Below are 14,349 nucleotides of genomic sequence, written 5' to 3'. Positions count from 1 at the left end.
CAGTCATTCCTACAGCTTTCTTTCCCCATTCGGTCTACTTTCTTTCTTAATCAAACTAACAACAACAAAGCAAAGTGATTAACGCTATTATTGGAAAAGCCCCAGGAAATGAGATGGAGGAGGACAAAGATTCCTATCGCACTGAAGCTGGGGCCTGGGAAAATCAGTAAAGTAAAGCTGAATTCATTAGCAGCTTGCCACTCAAACCAAAGCCACCCTAGCTACTTTGACAATGAGAGAAGTACTCAAAAAAGAGGAGAGATATCAGGGAAAAGAAGAAACCGACCCAGCTCTGCAGCGTAGGAGCCTAAATGCCTGCCTAACAGGGAATCTGGTCACTGCCATGTGGGGCTCTGCAGCAAGAAGTTTGCAGCTGCTAAAGTGATGTCATTAATGCAGGTAACGGGGCCAGAAAAGTGCCAAGATAAGGCAATGGAGGATGAGGTGGGGAAGGAAAAAGAAAAAGCATTTTTAGGGGCGCCTGGGTGGCACAGCGGTTAAGCATCTGCCTTCGGCTCAGGGCGTTATCCCGGCGTTCTGGGATCGAGCCCCACATCAGGCTCCTCCGCTATGAGCCTGCTTCTTCCTCTCCCACTCCCCCTGCTTGTGTTCCCTCTCTAGCTGGCTGTCTCTATCTCTGTCAAATAAATAAATAAATAAAATCTTTAAAAAAAAAAAAAAAGCATTTTTAAAGCTAAAGCTTATTCTGAAGTTATATACACACACTCTCCTCCCAGCTCCAAAAAAAATGTAAGGCCTTGAAAATGTATGACCTAAACCATTACAGAACAAATGAAATGAAGACTCCAAAACCTCTCCATTGTATCAGCTTCTGTATCCGTTTGCCCAGAGGCACAATGACATGCTAACCTAACAGACGGCATAAATCATGGATATTACAGAATGTGGTCTGTAGGAGAAAGATAAATGCAATCCTGAAGAACCCTTTTTATGGAAATTTCAGAAATTAATTTAACACTCAGGAAGCAAAGCTCAACAGTCAGAAAGAGACCACCTACTTTTCAGGACATGTGCTATTTCTGAGTAAAAACAGATTACAAAGCAACTTTATTTATTTATTTATTTATTTATTTATTTATTAGATTTTATTTATTTATCAGAATGACAGAGAGAGCGAGCACAAGCAGGGGGAGCAGCAGGCAGAGGGAGAAGCAGACTCTCCGCTGAGCAAGGAGCCCGACACAGACCTCGATCCCAGGACCTTGGGATCATGACCTGAGCCGAAGGCAGACACGTAATCAACTGAGCCACCCAGGCGTCCCTACAAAGCAACTTTAGAGAGGGACTATGGGTGAAGAGAAAAGTCTACTAAAACAAAACAAACAATTCTTTTTCACTTAAAAAAAAAAAGCAAACTCAGAGCTCCAGAGGTAAAATAGAGACTAAACACCAGGTTAAAACCAACGTATTCCTATGAGTCCAAGTAGTCAGGATACTTGTTTCTGAAATCACCAATTTCAAGTACTCTAAGAGATATCACAGCCTCAACGGATTCAAAAAGATTTCTCTTCCTTTAGGACATTAAAAAAAAATTTTTTTTTTTCAGGGGCGACTGGGTGGCGCAGTCATTAAGCGTCTGCCTTCGGCAGGGCGTGATCCCGGCGTTATGGGATCGAGCCCCACATCAGGCTCCTCCGCTATGAGCCTGCTTCTTCCTCTCCCACTCCCCCTGCTTGTGCTCCCTCTCTCGCTGGCTGTCTCTAAATCTATCAAATAAATAAATAAAATCTTTAAAAAAAAATTTTTTTTTTCAGCCAGACCTTTCAATCAATGATCCTCATGAGAAGCATGAGAAAAATATACTTTGTTGTTAAAAGGAGAACGACTTGTTTTCCTCTCTTATTTTAGGACACATGCCAAAGGATTTCCAATCCACCCTGCTACATACTGACCTTTAAAATGTTTCGCCCATCAAATGATTCTCTTTCCTTGAAGATGTATTTGCCATCCGCTGTGTAGAGATTGTACCTGCCTTCAGCTGTAAATATTTCAAAGATGATGTTAGAAGAGAAACGGGTTATTTACATTTGTTTTCTTTTGGGTTCCTATAGGTACAACTAGCAATATCTTCATGTACTACCTGGAACGTGGCATAATAGGAGGCAAAAGCATCAGTCTGAGTCAGGGGGCCCAGCGTCCAGTCTCAGCTCTGTCATCAATTCAGTACACATTTATTCATTCAACACTGTCCGAGTACTCAAGGTACGTTACCTATGTAATTAACCATATGTTTTTAAAGTACAGTTGACATACAATGTTATATTACTCTCAGGTGTACAACACAGTGATTTGACAATTCTATACATTACTCAGTGCTCACCATGGTAAGTGTAGTCACCATCTGCCACACACCATCTGTCATACAATGTTATTACAACATTATTGGCTGTATTCCCTATGCTGTACTTTTCACCTCTGTAACTTATTTATTTTATAACTGGAAGTCTGTACCTCTTAATCCCCTTTACCTATTTTGCCAACCCTACCCCAACCTCCCCTCTGGCAATCACCAGTTTGCTCTCTGTATTTATGAATCTACTTCTGTTTTTTGTTTGTTTTTTAGATTCTACATATAAGTAAAGGGGCACCTGGGTGGCTCAGTCGGTTAAGCGTCTGCCTTTGGCTCAAGTCACGATCTTGGGGTCCTGGGATCGAGTCCCAAGTCAGGCTCTCTGCTCAGCGGGGAGTCTGCTTCTCCCTCACCTCTCCCTCTGTGCACTCTCTCTCTAATAATAAATTAACAAATAATCTTTTTTTAAAATGTACAGATTCTACATATAAGTAAAATCATCTGGTATTTGTCTTTGATTTATTTCACTTTGCATAATTACACTCTCGGTCCATCCATGTTGTCACAAATGGCAAAGTTCATTCTTTTTTATGGCTGAGTTGTATTCCATTGTGTATGTGTATACATGTACACACACACCCCCCCACACACAAACATCTCCTTTACCCATTCATCAAAAAGACAAGAAATGACACGTGTTGGCAAAGACCTAGAGAAAAAGGAACCCTCATGCACTGTTGGTAAGAATGCAAACTGGAACAACAGTATGGAGGTTCCTCAAAAAAAAGTAAAATAGAAATACCATACAATCTAGTAATTTCACTTCCATTTTCAAAGAAAATGAAAACACTAATTCAAAAAGATATATGTACCCCTATGTTTATTGCTACATTTTTTACAATAGCCAAGATATGGAAGCAACCCATGTGTCCATCTATAGATGAGTGGATAAAGAAGATGTGGGGTGGAGGGTGTTTGTATGTAAAATGAGCCATACTATTAGGCAAATTATATCTCCTCTATAGACCTCAGTTCATTCACACAGTTACAGGTTAAGACTAGGTGATCTCCAAAGGTTCCCAGCAGTCTAAAAACCCAAGATTTTGTATAAGCTATGCGCATTTTTAAATATGTAAAAATATATAAAAATTCACACATTAAGTAGTCAAAAATGCTAGCAACATTGATTTGGGTTGCAACCAACATCAAGTGGGCTGATTTAAGGACCCCCCCCAAATGAAAGAGCCCTTTTCAGTTGCAATCAAAGGTATCTTTACAGACATTCTATACAGAAATGCAGCAAATCTATGACCTTGTGTTAATTTAGCTTGCTTATCCCAAAAGACATCCTTGAAGTATAGCAGGAAAAAGGATTTCAAAGGAAAGGATGACAGGTAAGAAAGAGTGAAACACCTTATTCTATGTCCTTTTCAAGTAAAAATTCAACCAGAGAAGAATCCAAGGTATAGAAAATTCAAAGCATCCTTAATAATTATTTAACCCTCAGAATATTTTCTAAAATATCAGCCCTCTCCTGCCCACCAATGGACACTCAAAAATATCTGTATTTCCACTTCTGGAAAATGTTCTTTTATTATATATAGATATGGAGATACCAAGTCAGAATTGGTAAAATATGTCCAGGCCGCTAACACCATGAGCATAATATATATTAGCTAGCCCACTGGAATTACATTTTGGTAATTTCTAATAAGAAAGTATTCTCTTAATCAAAGATCCCAATACCATGTTTATTTCACAAATTAAAAACAAGTCCCTTGTTAAAAGGAGATGTGAAACTTTAAAGATTTATTTATTTTAGAGAGAGAGAAAGGGAGCATGCAGTGCATGTGCACCTGGTGGGGGGGGGGAGGGAGAGAGAATCCCAAGCAGACTCCATACTGAGCACAGAGCCTGAAGTGGGGCTGAATCTCACGACCCTGAGATCACGACCTGAGCCGAAACCAAGAGTCGGACACTCAACCAACTGCCCCACCCAGGTGCCCCAAGAGGCGATGTGAAACTTTAAAGTAAATTCATACTACACAAATATCAATTAAAAAGCAGTAATGAGGAGCGCCTAGGTGGCTTGGTTGGTTAAGCATCCAACCCTTGATCTCAGCTCAGGTCTTGATCTCAGGGTCCTGAATTCAAGCCCCATGTTGGGCTCCATGCTGGACATGGAGCCTACTTGAAAACAAAAACAAAAACAAAAACCAGTAATGATATCTGAAGATTGAAATGGGTTTTTTGGGGGGGAGGGGAGTGGAGGGAGAGACAGAATCTTAAGCAGGCTCCACACCCAGTGCAAAGCCCCATGCAGGGCTCAATCTCACAACCCTGAGATCATGACCTGAGCCAAAATCAAGTGTTGGACGCTTAACTGACTGAGCCACCCAGGCGCCCCTGAAGACTGAAAAGCTTAATGACAGGTTCAAAACCTGTAAATAGCATTAGCCATCAGGGAAAAGCAAATCAAAACCAAAATGAGATACCACCTCACATTTAAAATGATGGCAATAATCAAAAAAACAGGTAATAACAAGAGTTGGCAAAGATGTGGAGAAAATGGAACCCTCGTGCACTGCTGGTGGGAATGTAAAGCGGTGCAGGCACTTCGGAAAACAGTCTGGCAGTTCCTCAAAAAGTCAAACACTGGTTACCAGAGGACCCAGAAATTTCACTCTTAAGTATATACCCAAGAGAAGTGAAAAGATATTCCCACACAAAAACTTGTATGTAAATGTTCACGGCAGCATGAATTGTAATAATCAAAAAGAAGAAACAATACAAACGTCCATCAACTGAGGAATGGATAAATAAGATGTGGTACATCCACACAATGAAGATTATTTGGCACTAAAAAGGAAGTGAGGTACGGTACATGCTATCACATGGATGAACCCTGGGGACACTATGCTAGGTGAAAGAAAGCAGTCATAGAACGTCACATAGTGCGTGATCCTATTTACACTAAACATCCAGAAAAGGCAAATTTGTAGGACAGAAAGTAGACTGATGGCACCTAGGACTAAAACATTAGGAGAAAATGAGTCACACTGCCAATGGGGTTTCTTTTTAGAGTGATGAAGATGTTCTAAAACTGATCATGGTAATGGCTGCATAACGCTGACTATACAAAAAATCACTGAATTATATATTTTTATTTTATTATCTTTTTAAAGATTTATTTATTTGAGGGAGAGAGAGAGCATGCACATGGGCAAATGTGAGCAGTGGGAGGGGCGGGGGAGGAGGAGAGAGAGAACCTTAAGAAGACTCCCCTGCCAAGTGTGTAGCGTGAGGTGGAGCTCAGTCTCACGACCCTGAGATCATGATCTGAGCTGAAATCAGGAGTCGGATCTTCAACCGACTGAGCCACCCAGGCGCCCCTGACTTATATATTTTAAATGAGTGAATCATTTAAATTCATAGTATGTGAATTGTATCTCCGTAAAGGTGTTATATCCAAACTATCTCTAAGTAGGAAAAGATAACTTGACTGTGAACACAGAACATTTTCTTACATGGAGCCCAAGTGCTAACTGAATATAAATCTGGATCCACACAATTTAGAAGATACAGATTCCTGCGTAATTCAACTCTTTTTATGTCAAAAGGTTAGTTAATAATGGAGTATGGTAAGAGTTCTGAAGTAAGATTGAAGGACGAGGACATTTTCAGAATGTACTGCTGATAGCATTAAATGTCTAATAAAAAACTGTCTATACCTGCACTGTCCAAATTGGTAGCCTCTAGCCACATGTGATTAAATTTAATTAATTTACATTAATTAAAATGAAAAGTTCACTTTCTCAGGCCCACTAGCCACCTCCACGTGCTCAATAACTACACGTGGATCGTGGCTACCATATTGGACATCACGGGTACAGAATATTTTCATCATCACAGGGAGTTCTATTGGCTGGTGCTGGATACAAAATATCTTCTGAACCAAAGAATTTAGAGTATACTCTAGAGTTCTAGAACTATTGTTACATAGTAATGTTAAAATGTACATCACCTCAGAGGATCTAACTATGTTTCTAAACTTAAAACTGACCATCCAGAACAATTTAATAAATACCACAAACTCCTTTAAATGTTCCCACTGGACAAGGTACATACATATATAAATATGAAATATTCCAGAAATTTTTTTTCCAAAATTCCAAATATTCTTCTGCAATACTACTTCTCAAATGAAAAAAAAAAAAAAAGTATTCCATCAGAACAAGTATAGAGTTTTGGATTCTACTAAATATCCAAACAAGAGTCTATAGGCTTTGACTGAGTCATTTGAACCACTTTTGATCTCAGTATTCCCAAAGGTAAAATAGTGATTTATTTAGAAAAATCTTAGATAAAATACAATCTAATATCACAAAACATTAACAACAGAACCAAAATGTGGACAGCTACATATCTCTTAGTCCTACAATGGCTCTAAGAAAATAGGGTTACTATTAAATGACTTGCAGTTGGGATCTTTGGTATATATCTGAGAGAAATAAAAAGATGTACAGCTGACCCTTGAACAATGGGGATTAGTTGAAAATTCGTGTATAACTTTTGACTCTGCTAAAACTAAACTACTACTGTTGGCCAAAAGTCTTACTGATAATATAACCAGTCAATTAATGCATATTTTGTATGTTATATGTATTATATACTGCATTCTTACAATAAAGTAAACAAGAAAAAAGACAATATTTTTTCAAGATTTTATTTGTTTATTTGAGAGAATGAGAGCGAGAGAGAGAGAAACAGCACAAGAGGCGGGAGGGTCAGACTCCCCGCTGAGTGGGGAGCCCCATGCGGGGCTCAATCCTGGGATTCCAGGACTATGACCTGAGCTGAAGGCAGACACTTAACCAACTGAGCCACCCAGGCACCCCAAGAAAAAACAAAATATTAAGAAAACTGTAAGGAACAGAAAATGTACTATGCTATAGTTATTGAAAGAATTCTGTGTATAAGTGGACCAGGACAGTGCAAACTGTATTGCTCAAGGGTCAACTGTACTTTGACAAAAAGGACACACAAACTGTCCTAAAGAATAAATCTACAAATAGTTTATGGGTTCAAGGCCTGATGGAGTCCTCTTCCAACCTAAACTTTCTAACACCAAGGTCAGGACCTAAACAAAGCAAGAAAAACCTGAATATGGGATTTTGGTGCTGGTATCTTTCAAACAAGTTTTAGAAGGAGAAGCTGCATATAACTTGAATTTGTGCTCCTCATCAGACAGATCCTGAATGTGCTAGAAAAGGTCTCACGTGGGGGTAGGGTGGGGAAGGCAATGGAAAGAAAAGAAGAATCCTTTTTGAAATGTAGATTAATTATCCCAAATCAAGGACACTTGAGGCATCTTTATATAAAGGCTCAGATTCCATGTGAGGAAAAATTATTACTCTAACACAAAATTATTACTCTCAACCTGGGTGTTATTGACATTTCTAGATACTTCTTTGTTGAGGTGCGCTGTTCTGTCCATTGTAGAGTTAATAAGCAGCATCGCTGACCTCTTCCCACTAGGTGCCAGCAGTAGCAATGCAGCCTCAACCCCCTAAGTGTGACAAATGTCCTGAGGCTGGGGGACGGGGTAGGGGGGCAAAGTTGCCTGTAGTTGAGAACCACTGGCCTAACCTTTACTTTTACTAGCTAATCTTCCTTCCTACTTTCTTCTTTTCAAAAAGCCACCAAGTATTACATGGGACACACTCAGACAAAAATAATTATTCACTGTTTACCTAAAATTTCCCTAGGCATCTTATATTTCTTTTTGCTAAATCTGGCAACCCTATGTGCAACAGAAATCAAAGACCTGGAATGTCACAGTCCCACGCTAGATAGGTCCCTGCCCACTTCCACTGCGCTCATCCAAACAAGTTAAAGATTCAAAGAAAGAAGATTACCAGAGATTCTCTGATAGCCCGTCTTGCTCGAACCCCAGGGATATCACAAGGCCTTGCTGATCATAAACTATGCTACAGTTCTATGTGGGACTTACCATTGGGGTCCTTCCTGAATAGAGTGTTCATCACCGTCGCATGGAGTTTCACACTATTCCACTCTTTCACGATGAGTCCAGACGCCTGAAAACGTTCCAGCACTCGATCGACTAATTCTTGCAGCCTGAAGAAATTGAAGGAAGAAGTATAAAAATCTTAGTAAACTCTGAACCCAATTACTGATTCAATGTTTATGGCGTATCTGTTCTGGGCCAGTCACTGTACAAGACCTTGCGCGAGGGGAGGGAGAGAAAAGGCTATAGTCCCCACCACCATGGTGCTCACAGACTTGTGGAGCAGGTGGACACGGAAACCAGTCACTGAAATACATCATGAGGAGTGTTAAGGGAGGGATCAACTGTATACATGGAGAGGGCAAGGTTTTCACAGGAGGTTTAAACATGATCTTGATGGAACATGGAAGCTTGGCATCTCAGGATAGGGCTCAAGAAGCCAGGCTCAACAGACAGTTGCCTAAAAAGAAGTGCTTTATTGCTTCATCCAATCAGAGAACCTAAAGCTATCATGTGGTCATTATGTTTCTGCCAGGCTCAAAGGCAGTCTGGGACGATTCTAAGACACTTGCTTACCGGGAAGGAGCCTGCACTGTGAAGATCCCAGTAGCCTTGGACACTATCCCAGTGTTTCACTGAGGCCGAAGTGGAGTACCAGTAAAGACAGCTATAGGAAAATGCACAGGCTGCATGACTCCTCCCCGTGTGGACGCCAGGTAGCTCTAAGCAGTAAGGCTCTGCAGTGGCTGAGCTCTAGCTTGACAATGGCCATTCATTCTACCACCTCTCCCAGAAGCAACTGCACAGGTTTTCATCCTGTTCGGGTGTTTTGCTCAATAGCCTGAAGAACTCACTTTAACATTTCTTATAAGGCCGTTGTAGTGGTGATGAACTCCTTCAGCTTTTGTTTGTCTAGGAAACTCTTTTATCTCTCCTTCAGTTCTGAAGAACAACTTCGCTGGTTGTGCCGACAAGAGGGGTCAGCAACCCAGCAGGTGTGTGGTGAGCAGATCACGGTCCGAGGCCTCAGGAGGCGGCCCTCTTGTGTGATCACCCACTCCTGTGATGGTAAAACGCAGCCTGCGGCTTCTACATGTCGTGCCAAACGTCTCCTCTGAGACTGAAGCAGCTCGCCCTGGATATGCGGATGGTCCCCAACGAATGGCAGGGCGATGCGCCTGGTGGACTCGCAGGGAGCAGCCTGCCCCTCTCAACCTTCCCTCAGCCTTCTCTGAGATCTGTGCTGATGCTCATTGACTTCCCTGGCACCAAATCATGTTCCATGAGTCACGAGTGTACTAATGAACAAGAGATTTCACATTTTTTAGATTTCACATTTTTAGATGTACGAGTAACACTCTGTGTCAAACATCACCTCTTTCCTGGATACAAGTAGCCCTGAGAAATTTAGAGTTCATGAACCTTCCATTGTTTCTTGGGCCATGGCCCACATGGAATGGCCCACAGTGTAAGCCCTGCGGCCTGTGAGCAGCTGCTTCTTGAGCAGGGCTAGACAGTTTTGCTTCAGGTGAGGTGTGGGCCAAGCCTGGCCTGCGCGGCCCATTGTGGGAGCTTGCCTCAGGTAGAACACTCTGGCTGCAGCCACTCAGTGGCCGGATGTCCATCTCCAAGGACTGTAGCCTATAGTACCCCGACCCTCCAGTCATCTTTCCCCCACTTAGATGTGAGCAAAACAACTCTTTTTGCTTGCCCTGCGTGCACTGCAGCAAGAAGAAGTCACTGTCCCCCAGAAATTGGCTCAGAAGCACAAACGATTATTTTCCCTTTCATGGTTTTCAGGCTTCAAAGTTCCAAGTTAAATCTTCTCAAAATTCTAATTTACCTTAATTGCTTTTTATGAAATACTGTCTACTAATCAAAGAACATGTATAACATGAGTAAGCCATAATTAATAATAATAATAACAATAAAGTAAATACCCATGTCTCCTCTACCCATCTTCAGAACACAGGGCTGGGACTAGGGCCGAAGCAAGTGAAGAAATGACCTTGGGCACAAAATTTAAGGGGGTGCCAAAAAATGCAGTAACCAAAATAAATCATGTTTAATGCAATATTTTAAAAAATCAAAATTAATGCCAAAAAAAATTCCATGATGAACAGAATATCAAAATTTTGAATGAAGAGGAGATCAGTGTTGCTGAGTTCTCCCTTTGCGTCAGGCTTCAGTGTGGCTTGGCACGGGGTAGAACATTAGAACACACCAGTCCCTCAAGATGCTCCGGGCTCTGGAGACCCCTGTGATTCTGCGTGGCCTCGTGACCTCGGCACTCCTCAACACGCACGTTTTCTTATTGGGCTTCCTCCGCTCAGCAGCTTGATAAGTGCCACCTCTGTGCCTTCTGTTCCCCGAGCCACAGGATGCAACCCCTCCCTCCACTTATGCAGACCTTACCACCCTTCCAGGCCCAACTCAAATCCCACTCTTCCACGAAGCCTTTCTAACCACCCTAAGAGCCCACTCCCCTGTATCTGTGAGCAGTGATTCTGCCCTTCTGTGAAATGCCACTCTACTCATGTGTGCTCTACTTAGCATTCTCAGGGACCGTCCCTTGCTGTTGCAAGTCTCTCTGTCCTGTTCCCCTACCAGGATGCATGCCCCTTAAGAGCATGTTATATTTTCTTGTATCTTCCAGAACATCATTATACTTGGCTTTCAGTAACTACTGGCTGTGATTGGTTAACTTATGGATGTGACTGGTAAAAAAGTGAGAAGTGAAGAGCACCTGGGTGGCTCAGTCAGTTGGGCGTCCGACTCGTGGTTTTGGTTCAGGTCATGATCTCACGGGTTGTGAGATCGAGCCCCACATCATGCTATGCACTTGGCAGGGAGTCTGCTTGAGTTTCTCTCCCTCTGCCATTCCCTGCACTTGCATACACTTTCTCTCTCCCTCTCTCTCTCTCAAATAAATAAACACATCTTTCTTTTTTTTTTTTAAGCGGGAAGTGAACGTAAAAAATAAAATAAACATGGTCTTGAAGGACTGCATATGTGCCATTTTATACAGGATGATCGGGGAAGGCCTCCCTGAGACAGTGACATGTGAGCAGAGACTCGAGGGATCAGCATTGCACAGAAAAGGAACAGCAAAGACAGACCTATGAGGCAGCATGCGTGTGGTACAACTGAGGAATAGTTAAAAGCCAGTGTATGGAGTGGAGCTGTGGGGAGGATCACATCACATGGGGCTTTCATAGGGCTCGGAGGCTCCTGTGAAGACTTTGTTTTTCACTCAGGGTGAGGTGGGAGATTTTGGAGTGTTCTCAGCAGAAGGATGACATGATCTGACTGGCATTTTAGAAAGAAACTTGTGGCTGCCGTGCAGAGGACAGTGGTGGAGGTGAGGATGAAGCAAGAAGGCAGTTAGGACACCTTCACAACAACCAGATGGCTGGGGTGACAGGGGCGGAGGTGGTGAGAAGTGGAAGCTCTTCTGATATACCGGCGTCAAGAGTGGAAGGTGGTCTTAGAAGAATTTTTGTGCTCAACATCTGAAACACCAAATATAAAAGAGAACAACACATTGGAGGATTTGTGAGACATCTGCAGAAAGGGAAGGGCACTGATGAAATGAAAAGGCAGGCTGAGCAAAGCCCGGCTGTGGAGGTTCCTGGGGCCAGGGCGGGTTGGAGTCTTACTGTGTGGGCAGCAGGAAACCAAGGAGGGCCAGTAAGAAGCAAGATACACAGGCAAAACCAAAGGCATGGAAAGCCAGTTAAGAGAGATGTGCTTCCTGACGTAGTGGTCTCAATATTTTCTCTGATTACAAAATAATACAGGTTCATTATAGAAAAATTGGAAAATGAAGAGAGCCATAAAAAGAAGATCATAACCTGTCCATCCACATAGAAACACTTAAGCTTTTGTTACATAATTTTTAAGTCTTTTTCTACAGAAATACATCAATTTTAAAAGGACAAAACATTTTTCTAAACTTGCTTATTTCACTTCATGTACCCCGAATATTTTTCTATGTCATGGAGTATTTTTTTAAATATCGTTTTAGATACCTTTTAGAGGAGCGATGAGAAAGGCTAACCAATAAAATACTGGTAAGGATGGAAAAAGAGGGCTGACTCATGGAAACAACTTTGTCCCTACTTTCCTAAGGGGAAAATGAAATATATTCATGCTGCACATAACTCTGCTTTTAGAGTTAACTGATTTAATTAATTGTGCATGTGGACCTCCAAGCAAAGACCTACATTATATTGGTTCTAAAGTTTCTGATTAACACCATGACAGAACCACAAAGTTTTGAAACACTTCTAAGCATTACAACTTAACTTAAGTCTGACATCATTAAGCACTGCAAAATCCACCTCAATTATAAATCGCAGCAGAGGGGAGCCTGGGTGCTCAGTCGGTTGAGCATTCGACTCTTGATTTTGGCTTAGGTAGTGATCTTGGCACGGTGGGGTCAAGCCCCACGTCAGGCTCAGTGCAGAGTCTACTTGTCCCTCTCCCTCTGCTCCCCACCCCCGACGTGTGCTCTGTTTCTCTCTCAAATAAATAAATAAAATCTTAGTGAAGAGAAGGGCCATATGCACCCCAATGTTCATAGCAGCATTGTCCACAACAGCTAAATCGTGGAAGGAGCCGAGATGCCCTTCAACAGATGACTGGATTAAGAAGGTGTGGTCCATATATACAATGGAATATTACTCAGCTATCAGAAAGAACGATTTCTCAACATTTGCTGTAACATGGACGGGACTGGAGGAGATAATGCTAAGCGAAATAAGTCAAGCAGAGAAAGACAATTATCATATGGTTTCACTCATTTATGGAACATAAGAAGTAGAAAGATTGGTAGAAGAAAGGGAAGAAGAAAGGGGGGGTAAACAGAAGGGGGAATGAACCATGAGAGACTATGGACTCTGGGAAACAAACTGAGGGCTTCGGGGGGTGGGGGAATGGGATAGGCTGGTGATGGGTAGTAAGGAGGGCATGTATTGCATGGTGCACTGGGTGTTATACGCAAGTAATGAATCATGGAACTTTACATCAAAAACTAGGGATGTACTGTATGGTGACTAACATAATATAATAAAAATATTATTATTAAAAAAATAAAAGTATGTGTTCCTCTGGGGGGGAATAAATAAATAAATAAAATCTTTTAAAAAACCCATAAATCACAGCAGAATGATGCCTCTTTTTTCTTTCTATTCTATTAAAGAAAAAGAAGTGATTAGGGAGTTCAACTAGATAGAAATAGGGAACAAGAAATATTAGAGGAAGGAAATTAAACAAACAAAATGAAAGAAACCAATTTTCAGCTCTGTCTTTCAGGAAAATTAAGATTTCTGTCCAACGCGCAGACTTAAGACTTTGAAGAAACTAAAGTCCTTTAAAAAGTTCTAGTCTAACCTCTCATTTTACGTAAGAGGAAATGAAGCATAGACAGGATGAGTTGCTCAAAATCAGGAAAAAGAGACAGAATCCAAGTCAGTTTTGTACTGTTATCAATTCACTGTGCATTCCACAAAGGTTGGCTCTTTATCTTATACACTGCTTTATCTTGGCATCTAAATTAATGCCTAACTGACACATAATCAGTTCTCAATAAATAGTTGTTGCATGCACGCATGACTCACAGATGACAAATATTTTGGGGTTCTATTAAAAGAACTTAAGGATACTTAGGTACAGGCACTAAATTTCAGGTTGATGTCACAGATACATTTCACAATATGTCCATATATTTCTAACAGCACAATCTTTCAATTCTTACTTCATTGATCCCTTCCTGTTTGACTATTTATGAGTCACAGAGCTTCTCTATCTCTATGCCTCCGCTGCCTCATAAGTGAATTAAAAATCATGTAGGGTTGCTATGAGAGAAATTATGAATTATTCTTAAGCAGCTTTATTATTTAGATAGTGCTTAGAGTTTGGAAACAGAAGCCAGTTATTCACGCTTTATCTAAGCTCTTAAAGGTCTGTAAGTGCTCCAAAGCTCAAGCATCCCAGAGCCGCCTTTTTT

At 41.4% G+C, this 14,349-nt stretch overlaps 1 protein-coding gene across 4 annotated transcripts in view; it reads right to left on the bottom strand.

Moving 5' to 3' along the window:
• Positions 1-14,349, bottom strand: part of ASCC1 (activating signal cointegrator 1 complex subunit 1) — a 92,932-nt gene that overhangs the window by 20,647 nt on the left and 57,936 nt on the right. For 3 of the 4 annotated variants that reach the window (XM_026504422.4, XM_026504425.4, XM_057308398.1), the window contains exons 8-9: positions 8,325-8,449; positions 1,914-1,999 (exon numbers count right to left, since the gene is read on the bottom strand). In XM_026504422.4, the coding sequence (XP_026360207.1) occupies positions 1,914-1,999; positions 8,325-8,449 (211 nt within the window). The remainder of the gene's footprint in view (positions 1-1,913; positions 2,000-8,324; positions 8,450-14,349) is intronic. The other variant, XM_057308399.1, reaches the window with a different exon arrangement.

The sequence above is a fragment of the Ursus arctos genome, unplaced genomic scaffold (genome assembly GCF_023065955.2).
Source record: "Ursus arctos isolate Adak ecotype North America unplaced genomic scaffold, UrsArc2.0 scaffold_7, whole genome shotgun sequence".
Taxonomy (NCBI): domain Eukaryota; kingdom Metazoa; phylum Chordata; class Mammalia; order Carnivora; family Ursidae; genus Ursus; species Ursus arctos.
Note: the sequence above shows the minus strand (reverse complement) of the source record. Positions and strands in the feature narration are given on the sequence as shown.